General features: G+C 38.3%; 1 protein-coding gene across 1 annotated transcript in view; it reads left to right on the plus strand.

Moving 5' to 3' along the window:
* Positions 1-6,570, plus strand: part of SP3 (Sp3 transcription factor) — a 59,427-nt gene extending 52,857 nt beyond the window's left edge. Inside the window, exons 7-8 of the mRNA XM_060621749.3 lie at positions 2,142-2,338; positions 4,802-6,570. Coding sequence (XP_060477732.3) covers positions 2,142-2,338; positions 4,802-5,118 — 514 coding nt within the window. The 3' untranslated portion in view covers positions 5,119-6,570. The remainder of the gene's footprint in view (positions 1-2,141; positions 2,339-4,801) is intronic.
* Positions 6,571-20,090: the final 13,520 nt, after the last annotated feature.

Genomic DNA, 20,090 nt, shown 5'->3' on the forward strand with positions numbered 1-20,090 from the left:
TTTTAAATAGAAATTTGGACCCGGGTGTTAGGCTTTTCCCTTAAATTAGATATATTTGTGTGCATCCTGTCCCCATCTCCCCCCCCCCCCCCCCCCAGATGCCTGTCCCATTTTCAAATAGTATTTCTCATTTTCTTAAAATTCAATTGAAAATACCTCTCTCGAGCTCTTTGGTTCTTTGAGAACCCAGATTTGTTGCTGTAATTTGTTACAATCTTGTGCTTTGTTAGTGCTCTCAAGCTAAATTTTGTTTAGTTAGTAAAGTATTTAGCACTTTTGAGTTTATAAAAGCACATGGATTCACCTGAGTGGTACACTTAGCATAGAGGCAAGAAGTCATGAGTACAAGAGTGAACTGAATTGGGTTCTCTGTGAAATTGCTATGGTGAACACAATATGTGAAATTGGTTTGTACACCAATAACCACAAACATTACTCTTTTTTCTTAGGGCTGTGTAAGAATAAAATAAATTTTAAAAACTAAATTAAATGAAATATTGGCTTTGGTTAATACTTTGGCATTGCAGGTGAGCCAGAAAAACCTGTTTCACTCAACTCAGCTCTTGGAAGAGAGTTATAGAAATTGGGGGTGGACTGGAGCAGAAACTAGAATTGTGTTAGATTATGACGTCCTTGCCCTTAAGACAACAGCATGACTCCTCCTTGTCTTTACTTATGCTATTCCTCTGCCTGGAATGCCTTCCCTCCTTTCTATCTAAATCCTACCCACCTCTTCCACGAAGCCTTCTCTAACTACTGGAGCCCACATTGATGTCTCCCTGTTCAGAACACCTATGGCATCTAACAGCCAGCACTGCACCGTTTAGCACTGTTTGTCCTATGGCAATTTCACATGCTACTGAGTGTGAGTACATTAAAATATAAATGTGGGGAAATATGCATTTTTCCAGTAAAAATTGAAAAACGCTAGGTATAATATATAAAGGAGGATTTTCAGGCTTATGGACAGTTTACAGGCTATATACCTAGACTATGAGATTGGGGGAGGAGGGGAAGTCGGGGCGGGGGGGTCTTAAATGTACCTTTTTGTAATCTCGGAAACATTGCAGAGTTTATATGATTTTGACAGTGAGTCTAAAGTGTCATATTTTTTATAAACTCATTTTTATTTAGTAACCAGCCCAATTTTTTTTTTTTTTTTTTTTTTAAAGCTTGGGAAATAACACTTTCTATAGTGTTTAATACTATTTGAATATCAGTTCTGGAATCAAGAAAGTTTTCTTCTTGCTTAGGCTAAAATACCTGTGTTCATTCATCTAAGCACATATCTCCCAAACCCTGTTCTTGGTATCAAATACTGAAATGTAACAAATGTCAAATTTTATGCTGTGGAGAAACTGTATTTTATTATATCTCTGATGTGTAATTTGGGGTATCTTTGCATGGTTAATATGAAAGGAATTTTAACTGTAAAGATAATTTTGATTTATATTTATTTTCTGTAGTGCTAAGGGAGCTATGACAGTAGCTTTGTCTAGATTTTTTTTTTTTTACGATTTTCTCCCAAGTCTCCGTGTATATTCAGGGTGTGGCTATACAAATAAAGGAATAAATATGCTTAAGTCATGTTAATTTAAAGTCTGCTTAAGGTGCCTATCGTTTTTATTGTACCTGTGATTGGTTATGTAGTCATTTCTTGGTTTATTTAATTTTTAAATTAGCTGACATTGTGACTTTGAAGAGACTATTTAGTTTCTTATACCACTAGGACATGGATTGGGCCTATGCATTGAATTTGTGAATGGTTCTGACAGAATACTTAAGTAGCTTTATTTGTACAATCTTTCTTTGTGAAATGTCCTTTTAAATTATATAATTCTTGAGCATGTTTACATTTGGACAGCAATCACATTAAATCTGAAGTAAAATTAATAATGTGATATTACATGTTAGAGATATATATATGTGTGTGTATATATATATATATATACACACACATATATATATACACACACACACACATTTTTAAAAATTTAAATTGATCTTAAATGGTCTTGGTTTCTGATTGACCTCATGGCGTTAACGTCTTCGATTTGAAATTCAGCTTGGGAATATAGAAGTAGTAATGTTTACTTGAATATTTCCATAGAAGTATATATTATTCTCTGTGTGTTTTTTAGAGGTACCAATCTTGGAAAAAAGAAGCAACACATTTGTCATATACCAGGATGTGGTAAAGTCTATGGGAAGACCTCACATCTGAGAGCTCATCTGCGTTGGCATTCTGGGGAGCGTCCTTTTGTTTGTAACTGGATGTTCTGTGGTAAAAGATTTACTCGAAGTGATGAATTACAGAGGCACAGAAGAACACATACAGGTTACTAATATTTACTTTTCACTGAAAAAAAAAAAAATGACTTATAGGGCATAGTATCTTGAAGTCCCCCCCCCCCCCCACATCTTACTGATCTGAATCTTTTAAAATATGACTAGTTACATTCAATTTTTATCTTCAGTAATACCAATTTAAGAACAGTAATTCCAAATAAGCCAATATGGTTTATCTTGTAAAATAACATTTTATTTTATGCAGACTTTGGTTAGCTTTTTTTTTTTTATATAGTTAGCTTTTTTTGTTTTGTTGTAACGTTGTTTAATGTCTTAAGCCACATTTATGCAATTCTTGTTTATTATGTTAACCTTTTAAATTAGTTGTCTGCTTTTACTCTTGATCTGTCTTTATTTTTCTTCAACATGCTAAAGAATAATTCTTTTTTTTTCTGATAAATTGAAGTATTTTACCTTTTCTTGTTTTAGTATCTGTGAGGTAAGCAAAAAACATTTCAATGAGGAATAACCAGGGCATTATTGATGGAAGAACTCTTCTGTTTGATTGTTTTTCATGGTATTGTGGGGTTGTTACATGAAATGAGCCTAGGAGTGACTCCAACTAAATCCTAACTTAATGTATCTTAGAGTTTTCTCCTGCTACCATATAATGGTCAAGGTGTTCATCAGTCTATGCTCAACACTGAAGAATTGAAAAATATATATTTATAGTCACAATAAAGCTTATTGTGAAATGAAAGTGTTGGTTCTGGATCTGGATTCAAATCCAGGTTCTCTGTTAGAGTAAGCAAATAAGCTGTCTCTCACTCTACTTTCACACCTTCTACATTGTCTTTAAATATATAAAATAACCTGTGAAGTATTTGGTAGTATACATATTACATGTGCTACTTATTTTCTGTCTTATTTGTCAGGTTAGACAGATGAGTTTAACCTGTTTCAAGCTGCAGCAAACAAAATAAGAAAATAGATCGAGTGTACTTAGAGACAGAGATCAGTGTTGCATGGGATAGTAAGACATTGTTGGGCAGTGGGCTGGGACCTTAAAGTGGCCTGGTAACAGAATTTTCCTCTGTGGAATTTGATCAGGATATAAAAAGGAATAACATAAAAGGGGACAAAAAAGTCTGTGATCAAATAAATGTGAGAAACACTGAGTTAAACAGGGTTTAGTCCAGCTACCTTCAAGGCAACACCTCTTAGGACCATTAATTGAACATTAAGAAGACTGTGCATCTCTTAAGTTGGGAGATGTAGTATGTGTAGCATTTCCCAGCCTCCTTTGATTGTTGTGCCATTTTCCATGGAGCATCTCTCAGGATTAATTCCAAAAGAAATTTTGGGAAATACCTTCCCAGAAGAATAGAATGATATGTGAATAGAAGAGGTGAGAGACCATTTGCCATGAGTGAAGGTGAGATTCTATATAGCACATTTCTGTTAAGTAGGATAGAGCTATGTTATGGAGGTCCTTTTAAGTTAGGCAGTAGAGAATCTATTTCATAATCTGCAAGTTATTCTTATATTTCCGTACCACTTAGTGTCATGGTGAAGTTTCACACTGATACGATTTGGTATTTAAGGAAGATTTGTCTGCCATTGACTGACTGGATAGGAGAGGGGGGAATGACTTAGGGTGTCACTGCAGCATAGTTCAGGCGTGAGGTCTGATGAGGACCTACTTAAGGTGGAGGTGCTGAAATAAGAGATAGGTAAGAATTTTGAAGAGAATCACAAAATACAAGATTTGTTTACTACTTGATTTCTCTCTGGATTCCTTTTAGATTTGCCTTTTGCCTTTTCCTCCAGTAATTCTCTTTTGTAGTTGTCTTCAACATAATAGAAGTTCAGTCAGTCTTTTGTATTTAAAAAAAGGATTTTATTCATACTGGGGAAATAAAGTTAGGCATCAGGGTCTTGAATTAACTATAACATGATGGTATATCAGGCTTGCTCTTGACTATTCCAGCTAAAATCACATCAGCTAGCCATCTCCATTATTCCTGGGATTATCAGTCTTATTGGAGCACAGGCTATGTTTTTGCTTTAATCTTAAGTACCCTGTGTAGTTCCTTGAATTCACATTTAAAAGGTTTAGTATCGTGGATATGACATGCTAATAATACCTTAAATATAGCTTAAAACAGTGTGCTCTTTGCAGATGGTCATTTTTTAGCTGTACGGTGTCTTCTAACAGATGTTTCAAAACAAACTATTGGCATAGCTGAGGTATTCAAGTCGTATCCAAATATCAGTCTATAAGTTCGAAGATCACTTTTCATTCAGAAGTAAAGAGGACAGATTTATTTTGAGGGAAGAGTACTCTATGTGAGAAATCTTGCAAGGACAGCTCACGAAACGAATACGCTTTTAATGGAACTGAACTCTGCTTCCTGTCTCTGTCAGTGTTGGCTTATTTTCTTTCTCAGCAGATGATCAGTCTATTCATGTTGAATTTAAAAAACTAAGTAACCTAATTTCTTTTTAACAGGTGAGAAGAAATTTGTTTGTCCAGAATGTTCAAAACGCTTTATGAGAAGTGACCACCTTGCCAAACATATTAAAACACATCAGAATAAAAAAGGTATTCACTCTAGCAGTACAGTGCTGGCATCTGTGGAAGCTGCACGAGACGATGCTTTGATTACTGCAGGAGGAACAACACTTATCCTTGCAAATATTCAACAAGGTTCTGTTTCAGGGATAGGAACTGTTAATACTTCCACCACCAGCAATCAGGATATCCTTACCAACACTGAAATACCTTTACAGCTTGTCACAGTTTCTGGAAACGAGACAATGGAGTAAATATTACACAAATACTTATTCATTGTGGTTATTTTTATACAGTAGTGAGAAGAATATTGTTCCTAAGTTCTTAGATATCTTTTTATTGATGTGCAAAAATTTTTGGATTGACAGTAACTTGGTTATACATGACACTGAAATGCCTTACTTTGTATGATATTCCATAGTATATTAAAAATGGTAAAATTGCATGGGTTTTGTAGGTACTTTTGGAATCTAGAAGAAATGAAATTTTACCAAGTTATATAAAGAGAAAATTGAATTTAACAATGCGAATGGTAGTCTAACCAAATGCATCAATCCTGTGTGGTTTAGTGTAAAAATGAGAACATGTTGGTATTTATCTATTGTAAGATAAAAAAAAAGTTGGTGGGTGAAAGAAATCATGTTATGATAAAAAAATTTTTGTAATTTTCTTGATGACTGGAATTTTTATTATGCATAACTGACAAATCAAGTTTCCAAGCAAATGTTACATAGTGTAGGCTTTACTTAGCTTATCAATTTGTCATTTTGAAGCTAATTATTTTAATTAGGTTAACTATGTACAATATTTTAAGCATTACTCTTGTAAGATTTTGAAAACTACATTTTAACATGGAACTCTAGGGATAGTCACCTTTTAAAATCCTGTTGAAAAGCCATGTTTAAGATTTAATTTGCCAAAATAATGTCTTGTTAATATTCTTTCAATAACGAAGTTGGGCAATATAACCAATGTTTAAAAAAAAAGTTTAAAATGTATAGGTTGAGGCATTTGGGTGGTAAGAAAATGTTAAAGTGAATTATCCCTTTTCTTGAATATTGGAGGACCAAAAAAAATAAGGTGTATTGCGTCTTAGCAGTGATTTTTTTTTTTTTTGATTTTTTTTTTTTTCAATCCAATCTTGTTTCCAAAAACCATATGTCTGCCAGGGCCTTAAAAGCCATCATGTAAATTACCAGTAAAGTATAACATATGCAAACATAAAATCACTTCCATAGTGACGATACTCCAACCATATGGATATTAGTCATAGAAAACTAGAGGTTTATGATATTTTTTTAAGTCTCTTTTTTTTTTTTTTTTTGTCTAGGTAGTCAGTCTGCACTTAAATATCAACCATTTTCCTTTTTTGCTTCTTCCCTTAAAATTTATATGTATCCAGTACATTTAATTGAGAAATGTATGTTTTTTATTATGCTGTATTTTCTTTTTATTTTTTAATTATTGTTTATATTTTCAATTATTAAAAAATGTACAAAATAAAGTTTCATTGCTGGTCTTGTAAGAGCTATACAATTTTCCTAAATGTATACCTATAACTGCAGCAGTTCACCTATTTCAAAATTTGGAATTCTGTTCATTTGTTATTCTTAAGACCACCTCAAACTTAAAGGCTACCTTATTGTACGTTTAAAGTGTATTATAACAGTGTGGTAGTTAATAAAACACTATTTTTTTTCTTTTGAGTTTGTTGTATTCCTATGCATTTAAAATATTTGCAGTGGTATGGGGTAAGAAAAATCTGTATGGTTCATTTTTCTTCACCTTTTTTCACAGATTCTTGATCTCAGACACTGAAATTATTGGGAGAAGGGATATTTACTTGAAAAGGGAGGAGTAGAGGCACTAGCAGATGACTGATTTTCTCCTGAAAATGAGCTCATTAAATAAAACTTTTGAAAAAAAATCTTTTAATTCTAAGTCCACATTGATTCACATTAATTGTAATAATCCCATTTTGCAAACCTTGTTTTTATTTCCGCAGTTAAAGCAGTGCAGAATATTTTGATTCATTAAAAATGTGAGTTTACATGAAGATTCTTGAAAATGATAACGTAAGACATACTTTGGTAACCGTGGCACGAGTTAGTTGAAAAAGTTATGTTTTGAGTTTGTGTAGGTCTAATCATGATAAGGGCAGAGTGAAAAGGAAAGGAAAAGTTAACAATATGACTGTATTTTGGATATTTTTAAATGAAAAATCCAGTTACTTTCCACGTGTTTCCAGTGGGGGTGAAGATTAAGATTTCCATTGTTTTCCAGGCCCAGTCTGACACTGTCAATAATATCTTTGAATGCATAGGACAACTCTAGATACACAGAAACACAGGCAGAGTTTTCTTTCCTAAATGTGAGACTTAAGCTTGTGATGTGAAATAGGCATTATTACTTGAATTATAGAAATTAATGGAATGTACAATTATTTTGAAGTTACAAGGATCATAATTTGAATCTTTAAACTCCAGTTAATTTTTAGAAGTTTTTTTATTACTGAAGATGTGTGAAAAGGATTATGTGAGAAGGTTGCTCACTTGAGCAAAATACCTATTAAGTCAGGGGATTAAAAATCTTTCTAGAGTGTGATAGTAGAGATGTTTTTAAATAATATTGAAATTTTACAGTAAGTTTATAGAGTGCTTTTGATCCATGAGTTTCCAAGCATATTTTATCAGTTCTTGGAGCATGAATACAATGAAGAACGTTAAGTAGTCCTAAAAATTATTTACACTTTTAGATTTTAAAGAGTGCCCACTAGGAATATGTCTGTGAGCTGTGGCTCTTTACCTAGCAAAAGAGTCAGTGTTCAGCCTCAGCCTAGGTCATTTCAAATATTTCTATTTTTGTATTTAAAAGTGCTGAATATATTGATCTATTTTTTTCTAGTTCTAGAATCTTAGTATTGTGTAAGAGTATATTTCTTAGTGCAAGTATACTCTTTAGTAGGTATTTCATCAATTGCTTTATTTTCGTGAAGGCCTAGAGGGTGCATATTCAGTATATTTACATGCAAATAATTCCTCTTTATCAGAACTATCAGAACGTAGTCACCTAGTTGGGTAGATGTCTGTACTCTGTATACCTCAACTTAAAGAAAATATCACAAGAAAATTTTATTTTCTGTATTTTGAGACTTAATGACTTTGAGAAGTAATGCAATTAACCAAAAAGCACATAAAGCTTTAAAGGAATACGTTGCAAAAGTCAGGTGCCCTGTAAGTAACATTGGGCAAAATAGTGAAAATGCTTACGATACTTCAAAATAGTGGAAATACTTAAATAGTAAAAATACGTGTACTCATAAGTTGAAGGCATGTCAAACATACTTCATAGAAAATCATTTTTAGCCAGTATTGCATCAGAAAATGCTGGGAGCATTTTAAAACGTCCACAGGTCTTGCTGCATTTTTTACCTAAATCTACATTTCTGGGGATGGAGACTATATATGTATTTTGTAATAGCTCCGTAAGTGGTTCTGATAAACACTCCTGGGTTAGAATCACTTAAATAGAGCAAGCATCTTTGATCTCAAAATTTTTGTTTTATTAAAAATCTTGTATTCAATATTGCTTGAAATTTGTGGTTATTATTACTAATAGCATTTGGCTTTAACCCTATTAGTAACCGTTTGGTTTTTAGTTTTAATTAAGTTGGTAAGAATGTTTTTAATGTAAAAGAGCTATTTGGTTCACCAAATACTATGTTTAAAACTTTTTGCCATAAATGAGTAGCAAGTCTTGTGTCTGATACTGAGCACAAAATGAATTGGTTGATATTTTAAGTGAAATCACCTTCTCTAAAGTGTTGAAGACCCAAAGATACTGATTTTGGCCTTTTGGATAGATTTGTATATATTGTGATAAATATATACCAGCAGAGGATGCAACGTGCTCCAGAAATGTAGAGGAGGGAGAATTCTGCATGGAGAGATCTGGGGAAAGGCAGAGGAAATGGCGTCAGGAAAGGCACAGTGTGATTTGTTACACATGACGAGGATTTGTGACGAGTGGAAGAGCTGGAGGAGGTGGTCAGATTGCAGAGGCGTTCAGAATTTAATTTTTACCAGTGGTTCCTAATCTTTTTGGATCCTGGGTCTTAGAGAAAAATGCAAGAGCTCTCATTTAAATCCAAGATGTTTGAACACTGCGTGGGGATCTGTTTGAGCTAAAGCCTGAACCCTTGGAAAACGGTCAGACTTAAGGAATTGGGAGAAAGAGGAGTCATCAGGGAGGTTGTCAGAAACCATAGATGGTGTCATGATGGTGATGAACATAAAATGTAGTAGAGAGGTTAAGTTGGATGCAAAGCAGGAAAAGACCGTTGGTTTTGGCAATAAGGAGTTGCCTGCTGATCTTTTTAAGCAGTTGGTGAGAGTATTGGGTAAAAGACTGGTTGAAAGCACAGGAGAAGAGGCTATGGAGACAAGCATAGCTATTCTGTTAAATTTGATGGTAAAGAGAATAAAGGAGGCAGATGCTGAGTAAGGAATGAGAAAATTGTTGAAGTTTCTCATAAAATGGGTACATTTTTATATTAATAAATATTAACTATAAAAATTTAAGTGACCTCTAAGCTGGAGTTGAATTTTTTTTTTTTTTTAAGTTTATTTTGAGAGAGAGCACAAGCAGAGGAGGGGCAGAGAGAGAAAATCCCAAGCAAGTTCTGCACATCGAGCCCGATGCAGGGCTCAAACCCACGAACCATGAGATCGTGACCTGAGCTGAAACCAAGAGTAAAGACGCTTAACCAACTGAGCCACCCAGGTGCCCCTGGATTTGAAATTTTTAAAGAACTGCATATGCTGTTAAGTAACATGATTCTTAATCATTTCTTCATTATATATTTAAATGCAGTTTTTCGGTATTAAAAGGGTGCCGAATGAGAGGTCTCGGTTTCCTTCAGTCTTTCCCCACTCCCCAGGTTTTAATTCCTTTCTTTCTTTTATAAATCCGTATTAAGCTACCTACTTGATATGTGAGAACAGATAGGTTTCTTACCTTCTTAAAACCTAATTTTCGGGGCGCCTGGGTGGCGCAGTCGGTTAAGCGTCCGACTTCAGCCAGGTCACGATCTCGCGGTCCGTGAGTTCGAGCCCCGCGACAGGCTCTGGGCTGATGGCTCGGAGCCTGGAGCCTGTTTCCGATTCTGTGTCTCCCTCTCTCTCTGCCCCTCCCCCGTTCATGCTCTGTCTCTCTCTGTCCAAAAATAAATAAAAAATGTTGAAAAAAATTTAAAAAAAAAACCTAATTTTCATCATCCACAAAAAGGGGATAACAATGGTATCCCTCATACGATTGTTGTGAGGATTAAAATGTAAGCATTTATCATAGTGCCTCTGGCTTAGAGCAGCAACTCATAATTTTTTCTCCTTCCACATCTGAAGACATTTTTCTGTGGTGAAGGGGACAGTACTTGGGGGTTTCCATTGTTTGTAGTTCATGCATTGATTTTTCTTCTTCAGAAAGAGGGAGTTTTTTTTTTTTTAATGGAAAAAAAAATATGAAAAGAGAACTATAGAATCTAAATTGCTGGTGGACAATGTCAGTGAAGTGACTGCCCTGTCAGAAAGGATGGAAATAAAGAATGAAGCACAGAAAGTGTCATCTTAAGGAAATTACAACCTGATGTAGAATTCTATCCTATTTTAACATTTCTGGGAACCAACCAGAGAATCTTTAGATTCATTTTGATTGAATTTAGCATTCAGTGGCTCCAACCTTAAGTTGGAAAAGGCCATCAGAGAAATTCAGCCTATTTTCTCCAAGAAAAGTCTAAGCATCCAATTAATAGACAACAGAAATGAAATGTTGTAGCAGATAATTTCTAGGATTGCTGCCCAACTTTTGACCTATTTTCTGAGGATTACTTCTGCCACCTTCAGGGAGGAGTTGTTTAGATGATTGGACAAGGAGTGGACATCTGGTCAAATTGGAGCCAAGTAGGTGATTTGCGAATTTAGAACAGGGAAACCGATGTCTTGGGAGGTTGCATTTGGGACATGGATGTGAAGCAGAAAGAATAAAAGACAAGACTGTACAATCCCAGAATAAAAAGATGACGAGAACAGCTGCCTTGATTGCTGGTAACCGCAGTTTTTGTTCCAATGTTTTGTGCCTGTCTACGTTTCGGGCTCTTGGGTTCAGTAAGATACCCTTAAAACCTTACAGAGGTTCCTCGCCTTCCACCTTTAGTTCTTAACGTCTGGGAGGCTGTTACTTGTTATCAAATAATGCCAACTAAAACATAAGATACAATTCCTTCTTGCATAACGTAAGTGGTCTGAATTAGTTGATGACTTGGTCCTGTAGAAAGTACCACAAAAAAACCATCATCAGTGCCAGATGAGTCGGGTTTAGATGAGGGAGAACTTAGTTTAGAGCCTGAGTGAGTCAGAAAGGGTGAGCCTTGAAGGGCCAGTGAAATGTACCCAAGGGAACTGATTAAAAGGCCTGAAAAGTCCATCTACTGTTTGAGGACTCTTATCAAAGGGCTGTCTGTGTTTTTGGGGTTAAGGGATATTGGCTTTCTTGCCAATGTTAGCTTTGTAGTTAATCTCTCATGCTATATGTTCTTCCCTTCATATTTTCATTATGCACACAGGTTTGGTTTGGGCCTCACTTTTAATTGTGTGTAGCCAATTACTTAGTCCTCCTTACACCCTGATTCTTTAAAAATCTTCAGTAAATTGCATCTTTCCCATTTGTGCTCTTGGTAAATTTCTGTGGCTTTTCATCTTGACTCGTTTAATAAAGGTGAAACTTTTCACAGTAGACACAGTGCCTAGATTTCAGACTTAGACACATATGGGTTTATGTCCTGGCTCTGCTGCTTACTAGTTATGTGACCTTGGACTCTACATTCCATTCCCAGCCTCAGTTTTCCAATCTGTGAAATGATAATAGGAGAAGCATTATCTCCATAAGGGGGATGGAGGAGATTAAATAAGTTAATGCATGTAAACCATTTCTCACAGTGCCTGATACATAGCTAAGAATTAAGTAAATACAAGCCTTGGAGGAATCAATATTCTTCCTACATTTGGAAACAGTTATCCCCATCATGTATTAATGTGTTTATTCGCTTTCATCTAGCTAGCTGTCTATCAGCAAACATTAACAAAATTGCTATTATTTGTATTGTGCCTTTTTATTATGAAGCATTTAAACATACAGAAAAAAATATAGAAAACAATATAGTGAATACCCGTGTATCCACCATCCAGCTTTTACAATCTTATATTTTACACACATTTGCTTCTTTTTAAAAAGTTCTGGCTACAGTGAAATCTATGCAGCCCTGTCTCATTCCATTCCTTTCCCTTTACCCACAGAGGTACCTGCTGCTCTCAATTTTGTTTATCGGAATGATACCATGAACTGTGTTACATGCTTATTATATATATGCATATATAGGATTGTCTTCATGTTTTTGAAACTTTATATAAATGGTATCATAGTGTAGATTAACCTTATGGAACTTGTTTTTCTCATTCATGTTGTTGAGATGTATCCATGTGAATACATGTTTCTCTAAAGCATTCATTTAAAAACGCTGTAGTTCATTGAGTATATCACAATTTCTCCATTTTCTTGTCGACGCATGTTTCAGTTACTTAAAATTTTTCGCTTATAAACAATGCTGCAATGAAATACTTGACATGTTTCCTTGTGCACTTGTGTGAGTGTTTGAGGTATGTATCGTGAACTTCGGTCACTGGCCAACAGGATATTCTTCAAGTTTGTTAAGTATTGCCAAGTTGATCTGCACTGGGTTCATACCAAATCACAGTCCTACCAGCAGTGTATAGGCGTTCACATGTTCCCATACTGTCTAACTGCTGGCCTTGGCAGGTATTTTTTCCAATGAAAAGCAATGCAATTTTATTTTGGAATTTGACAAAATGGTTTACAGTTCATCTCGGAGAAAAACAAGTAAGGGTAAAAAGTTAAACAGGCATCGGAAAACCTAAGCCACGTGTATATAAAGACACGGATATCAGCAGGCATAAGCGAGCATTCGACAAGAGTAACAAACAATGCGTGCTTTTCTTACTGGTTCCACCCTTTAACTGGCAATTCAGCCCCTGCCCTGGTGTGCTACTCCCCCTAGCCTCTCACTGTTGAGGCTTCTACACAGGAGACCACCCTCTTGGATGGAATATTGTAAAGAAGGCTCAAGCCCAGCTGACTGCCTTCCGTGGTGCCCTTCATCCAGGGGCTGGGATATAGGCTGCTACGGCACCGTGGCCTCTTGTCTGCTCTGTTCTCCAGTTCTTCCCGGCATCCCCACACCCACTCCAACTCACGTAGTCCTTTTGACCAGCCCGCCAGCTGCATAAGCCAGCTTCACATTGGGGAAACCCTCTCTTGCAGACCCCCAGAATTACCATATATTCCCACATGATGGATGTGAAATAACTCATGAGTTTGATTCTCATTTCCCTTTATTCTGGTGCGGTTGAGCCTATTTCATTAAGTTTATAATCCATGTTTCCTCTGAAGGGAATTAGCTATTCGAATCCTTTGCCCTTTTGCCTTTTTAATTATTTGCATTTTTGCATTGATTTTTACATTCTTGGGCACCTGGGTGGCTCAGTTGGTTAAGCATCTGACTTCAGCTCAGGTCGTGACCTCATGGTTCGTGGGTTCAAGCCCCACGTCGGGCTCCGTGCTGACAGCTCAGAGCCTGGAGCCTCTTGGGATTCTGCCTCTCCCTTGCTCTCTGCACCTCCCCCTCTCATGCTCTGTTTCTCTCTGTCTCAAAAATAAGTAAACACAAAAAAAATTAAACATAATAAATTCCAGATACATATTATTTTAGAGATCAATGGGCTAATAATATCTTTTTCCAACATGGGGCTTTTCTTCCTAGCATTATGGTGTTTTGTGTATATAGGTTGCCGTTTTGTGAGAGTTTTATTGAATCTATGAGGTGCAGCTATTCTGTCTTTCTAAGGAAATTCTCTGGTGTTATAAAAATTTTACCATTTTGTTTTTCGGTTTAGCTTGTTAGTCCAATTTGAAGTTATTCATTTAGGTGTGAAGTCTCTACTATTTTCATATGGATGTCTTCTTGGCACATTATTGAATGGCCCAACTTTCCCCCACTGATTGTAATGCTACTTCTGTCATTTATCAAGTTTCCATTTTTATGTAGCTCTATTCCTCCAGTCCTTTCTGTCTTCCCTGTGTGAGCACCATACAACCATACCATGGCTTTAATATCTTTTTTTTGTTGTTTTTTAGAGAGAGAGAGCACAAGCGGGAGAGAGGGACAGAGGGAGAGAGAATTTTAACCAGACTTCATGCTCAGTGCAGAGCCTGATGCAGGGCTTGATCCCACGACCCTGGGATCATCACCTGAGCCAAGGTCAAGAGTCGGACGCTCCACCTACTGAGCCACGTAGGTGCCCTAGCTTCCACATCTTGCTATCTGGTAGGGCAAGCCTCTGCTCACCTCTAACCTGTCCTTCAAAATAGTTTGACTGTTTTGGTCCCTAGCTTTTTCTGTGAGCTTAAGATTAAACTGTCAAGTACCACTGAAAAATCATGTTAGGATTCTATTGGAAGTATATTGAGTGTATATGTTAGTTTGGAGGAAGAATGTTATCTTCCTATCCATGGACATTCTGTATCTTCCCTTATTCAAGTCTATTTTAATGTTCTTTTTATATACGATCTTCTCTTTGAAAGGTCTTACACATCTTTTTACATTTTTTTCTATGTTGTTTCTTTGGTTGTTTTTTGGTTTTTTGTTCTTTTGCTATAGGAATAACTTTTTTTTTTAATTTTTTTTTAACGTTTATTTATTTTTGAGACAGAGACAGAGCATGAACGGGGGAGGGTCAGAGAGAGGGAGACACAGAATCTGAAACAGGCTCCAGGCTGTCAGCACAGAGCCCGACGCGGGGCTCGAACTCACAGACTGCGAGATCATGACCTGAGCCGAAGTTGGCTGCTTAACCAACTGAGCCACCCAGGCACCCCCCACTTTTTTTTTTTTTTTAAGTTAAATGAGTAAATTAGTCACTACTGATCTATATACTTGCTATTGATTTCTATAAACTGTTTCTGTCTAACAATCCTACATAATTCTCTTGCTAGGTCTAATAGTTTGCCTATAGATTTTATAACATTTTTATGGAGACAGTCATGTAGTCCTCAAATAAGAAAAGTTTTGTCTCTTCATTTCCAATTCTGATACCTCTACTTTTAAAAATATCTTACTGCAGGGTGCCTTGGTGGCTCAGTCAGTTAAGCAGCCGACTCTTGGCTTCTGCTCAGGTCATGATCTCATGGTTTGTGAGTTCGAGTCCCACGTCGGGCTCTGTGCTGACTGTGCGGAGCCTGCTTGGGATTCTCTCTCTCTGCCCCTCCCCCCACTTGCGCTCATACACTCTCTCTCTCTCTCTCTCAAAAAAAAAAAAAAACCACAACAAACATTTTTAAGAAAAAAAAATCTATCTTACTGCATTGGCAGCTTAGTATTAACCTGAAATGCTGGTAACAGACATCTCTGCCCTGTTTCTATCATTTACTTTTCTTTCTCACATTGGATCCTTGTGCCATGAGCTTGGCACTTGGGATAAAAAGATGATCAATTCGTAGTTTTTGTCCTGAAGGTGAATAGGCTGATGACATTCTGACTACAATTGCCTTTCTGACTTTAAAAAAAAAAAAAAAAAAAAAAAATTCTATCTTGTTAATCTAGTTTCCTGTACTCTTTAACATTATAACAACATATTCCCTTTATTTCAAAGTTAGGGGAGGGCTAGCTTTTTTTTCCCCCTTAAACATTACCCACCAGGAGCTCCAGCATAACCCTGCTAAGTGTCCACAGATGCGACATCTGGAACATCGTACCTCAAGTATGTAAGAGCCAGAGTGTAGGCCCTCTGTCTGCTTGGCACAGGGTTATATGCATGAGGACACCTAATAAACATTTTATGATGTTCAAAGAAAGAACATAGAGACTTACTTGCTCAGGCTCTAGTGTGAACCTCAAAGCTTACTTGATAGGCCACATTCAGGGTGGGGAAAAAAACCCAGAAAAGTTGCTTGTGGGGGTCTGTCTTTCTGGTTCAAGTCTTCTTGAATCTACCCGAACACTGGAGACAGTAGTCAACCCTGAAACAGAAACTAGAGACTCTAAGGCAGCAACATACGCACACAGCCAACTCTCTAATCACAGTTCTTGAGGAAGGAAAAAGTAACATTCTGCCCTGTGAAAGCATCATTTGCCTGATGCTATGCATCGGCAGGGCCAGTAGGTGTAAACCACCCAGAACCAGGAGGCTTGTATCATCTGGGCCTCTCTCTGCTGGGCTGGTTCCTTCTGCGGTTGGCAAAGGATGAAGGGACAGTATTGATGTTTCTTGTGTCCCAGAATTTAAACTAACGACACAGGGGGGAGAGGCGCGGTGGAAGGAAGTGAACAGTGAGGAGGAACGTGCAAGGGGATCTTGGGGCGGGGCTCCGTCTTCAGCACTGGCGCTGGGTGTCCTCCTAACAATGTGTTCGGGGGACGCCTGCTTGGCTCAGTCGGCTGAGCATCCAACTCCTGATTTTACCTCAGGTCACGATCCCAAGGCTGTGAGATCAAGCCCCGTGTCGGGCTGTGTGCTGGGTCTGGAGCCTGATTAACATTCTCTCTCCCTCTGCCCCTCCCCGACTTGCCCTCTGGCTTGCTGTTTGTACAGAGTCTTAATATTATTTGAAGATGGCATTCTGGACTCGGACCCACTGTGATCATGCCTTCGTGTTCTTGAGGATTTCCCCCCACAACTTGAGAGCTGCTGGCGAGAAAGCTGCCAAACTTCAGTTTCTCTGTGGTTTTGCTCTGAAAGGGCGGAGAACGCTGTCCTTTGCAAAGTCACAAAATTAGCAGGGTCGTGGTGCGGCCCCCGTCAAGTTGTTGGGCCGTCAAGCCTCCAGCTGCAGAAGGGCCTCTGATGCTCGTCCCTGGTCTCTAAGAATTAGCAGTCTCTGCTGTGCCTTCATTCCCCTCTTGCCAAATGGGCAGTGAGGGTGAGCGAAGTCGGGCTTTGGCTTGTCTCATGATCACCTGCTCCTCCAGCTTCACAACTTCTTGAAAGAGCTGTTCCACATTCTGTCCACCCCCTCTTCTCCTACCCTCTTATTTAAAAAAGTTTCCTTAAGTTTATTTATTTTGAGAGACAGAGAGACAGAGAGAATCCCAAGCAGGCTCTGCACTGTCAGTGCAGAGCCCAATGCAGGGCTTGAACTCATGAACCATGAGATCGTGACCTGAGCTGAAATCGGATGCTCAACCAACTGAGCCACCCAGATGCCCCTCTCCCACCCTCTTCTCAATTTACTCTCGTCTGGTTTCTGTCCCATCCACTAACAACAAGCTTTCGAAAAGGTCGATAATGACCTCCACAGCATAACCATGTAACATTTAAACATTCACATTCTGCTTGACCTCAAAAGTGTTGGGGTCAGTTGTGTGTCCTCCTCTTCTTGAAACAGTATCTTTCCTTGACATCCATGGCCCTCCTGAGTTTCCTTCTACTTCTTTCCACTCATCTCCTTTCCTAGCTTTTCTTCTGACACTTAAAATGTTGGGTTTTCTCAAGTCCTGATCTGAGTTGAATTCTCTCCTCATTTTGCACTCTTACTCTCCTCATTTTGATCTCATTCATTCTTGGGGTTTCCTTTTACTCTGGACATGGACAGTCACCAAGTTTTCTGTCCCTACTCTGCTCCCCACTTGAATTGCACCCAAGATACTGAACTACCCTTTTGTCCTCCCTGTTGAAAGTTTCACAGGTACTTCAAAATTTATATGTTCAAAACACAATTTCTGAATGTCTGCCCCTAATCCTGGACCATCAGTATCTATCTTTTTTTTTTTTTTTAATTTTTTTAATGTGTTAATTTATTTTTGAGAGAGAGAGATAGAGCGTGAGCAGGAGTGGGGCAGAGAGAGAGGGAGACACAGAATCCGAAGCAGGCTCCAGGCTCTGAGCTGTCAGCACAGAGCCCAACATGGGGATCGAACCCGTGAACTGCAAGATCATGACCCGAGCCGAAGTCAGACGCTTAACTGACTGAGCCACCCAGGTGGCTTCTTTCTTAATGAATAGCATCATCATATGCATCTAGATGCTCATGCCAGAAAAGCGAAAATGAGCCTTGACCACCTTCTCCTTCTCATCCCCCATATTGGTCCTGTTGATATTTCAAATGTTCCAGGGTGCCTGGGTGGCTCAGTCGGTTAAGCGTCCGACTTCAGCTCAGGTCACGATCTCGCGGTCTGTGAGTTCGAGCCCCACGTCAGGCTCTGGGCTGATGGCTCAGAGCCTGGAGCCTGGAGCCTGCTTCCGATTCTGCGTCTCCCTCTCTCTCTGACCCTCCCCCGTTCATGCTCTGTCTCTCTCTGTCTCAAAAATAAATAAACTTAAAAAAAAATTTTTTTTAAAAAATTCAAATGTTCCAAAGCCATGCGTCTCTCTCTACACCTCTCCTGCCAGCAGCCATTATTTTTTTGTCTTAATCCAGATTATGGCAATATCCTCTTATTTGGACTCCACCAAAGTAACCACCCTTCTTGACTCCCTACTAGTCTACTCTCCAAAATAGCAGCCCAGAGGGATTAAAAAAAAAACAAAAAAAACCAGTCTCCTTAAAACTCTTTATTGGCACTTCCAATAGCATCCTGAGTCTTTCCCATGGTTGATCCCCTGCTGACTTGACCATCTTCCTCAAGGAGTCTGTCCCTCATTTGCTGTGTTCCAGCCACTGTGGCTTCTCTCACTTCCTCAGATAGTTCACGTTCCTGCTGGCTTGCACCTGGGCTTTGTGCATTCTGTCAAGGCTGCATTATGGCTTCGGTATGCTGCAGGCACTTTTGCGTTGGGGGCCCCTTCACGAATTTTCTACAAGTTTGTATTTTATGATAACCTTGGTACAAAGGTAAATATGATCCAGGTTGGATTCATTTCTTAGTTTTTTTTATCAAGATAACATTCACATAACATACAATGAACTATTTTAAGATGTACGATGCAACGGCATTTAATTTCGTGACAATGTTGTACAACCACCACCTCTGTCTAGTTCCAAAGCGCTACCTGGAAAAGAAACCCTGTACCTATTAAGCAGTTACTCTCCATAACCTCCTTCACCCAGTCCCTTGAGAACCTCTAATCTGCTTTCTGTCTCCATGGATTTACCTCTTCTGGATATTTCATGTAAGTGGAATTCTACGGCATGTCGCCTTTTGTATCTGGCTTCTTTCACTTAACGCCACATCTTGGAGGTTCATCCACAATGGAACATTATCAGTTACGTGACTGAATATTTTCACGACCGAATAGTATTGCATCGTTGCATGGATAGATCACATTTTGGTCATCCCTTCGTCCACTGGTGGGAATTCGGTTGTTTAACCTTTCTACTGGCGTCGATGAATATTCACGTGTAAATATTCGAATGCCTGTTTCAACTTTAGGGGGTATATACCTAGGAGCATGATTGCTGGATTCATTATTCTCCTGATTTTAAAACAAATTAAAAACATCTGCATGGACCCCTAAATGTATTATGAGCCTAGGTACTGTGCCTACTGTGCCTGATGATTAAGTGGACCCTGCATTCTGGTTCTTCCATCTGAGATGTTCCTATTGTATCTTTGCCGCACCACGGGAGGGTGCAAAGTGTCCGTTGGGAGAGGAGATGGGACCCACTGAGTAAGATGGAGATTGGATTAGTCTCAATTTCCATCCCAGGGAGAAATAAATTGATGGCAAGAGGCATTCTGCGCTCAAAGCAAAGAACTGCTCTGCACATCTGTATGTATAATCAACTCACTGTCTGCCTCCCTCAGCTGGAGCCTAGCCCATCTCCCCAGCTCCTGGCACCAGGGTCCTCTCTTGATTCTCATGCTCTTCCCCCAGCTCACTACCTCCCCTCGGGGAACCTGACTTTAACGAAAGAAAAATGACCGATGCCTCTGGTCTCAAGCCCGACACTGGTGGTGTCAGATCGTAATATCCAACCCAGTTACGCTGACCTAGTTCTTTTCTTCAAGACATTGTGCTATGGGAAAGTCTCAAGTAAAATCTGAACTTCCTGAAGAAAGAAATTCCAAGTAGAATAAAGTATAAATAAATACTGTATGAGAGAGAACATGGTGCCTTCCCTGGTACTCTATTGTAGAGCTTCTCTAATACTTTTACAGGAA

Source organism: Panthera onca, chromosome C1 (genome assembly GCF_046562875.1).
Source record: "Panthera onca isolate mPanOnc1 chromosome C1, mPanOnc1 haplotype 2, whole genome shotgun sequence".
NCBI lineage: Eukaryota > Metazoa > Chordata > Mammalia > Carnivora > Felidae > Panthera > Panthera onca.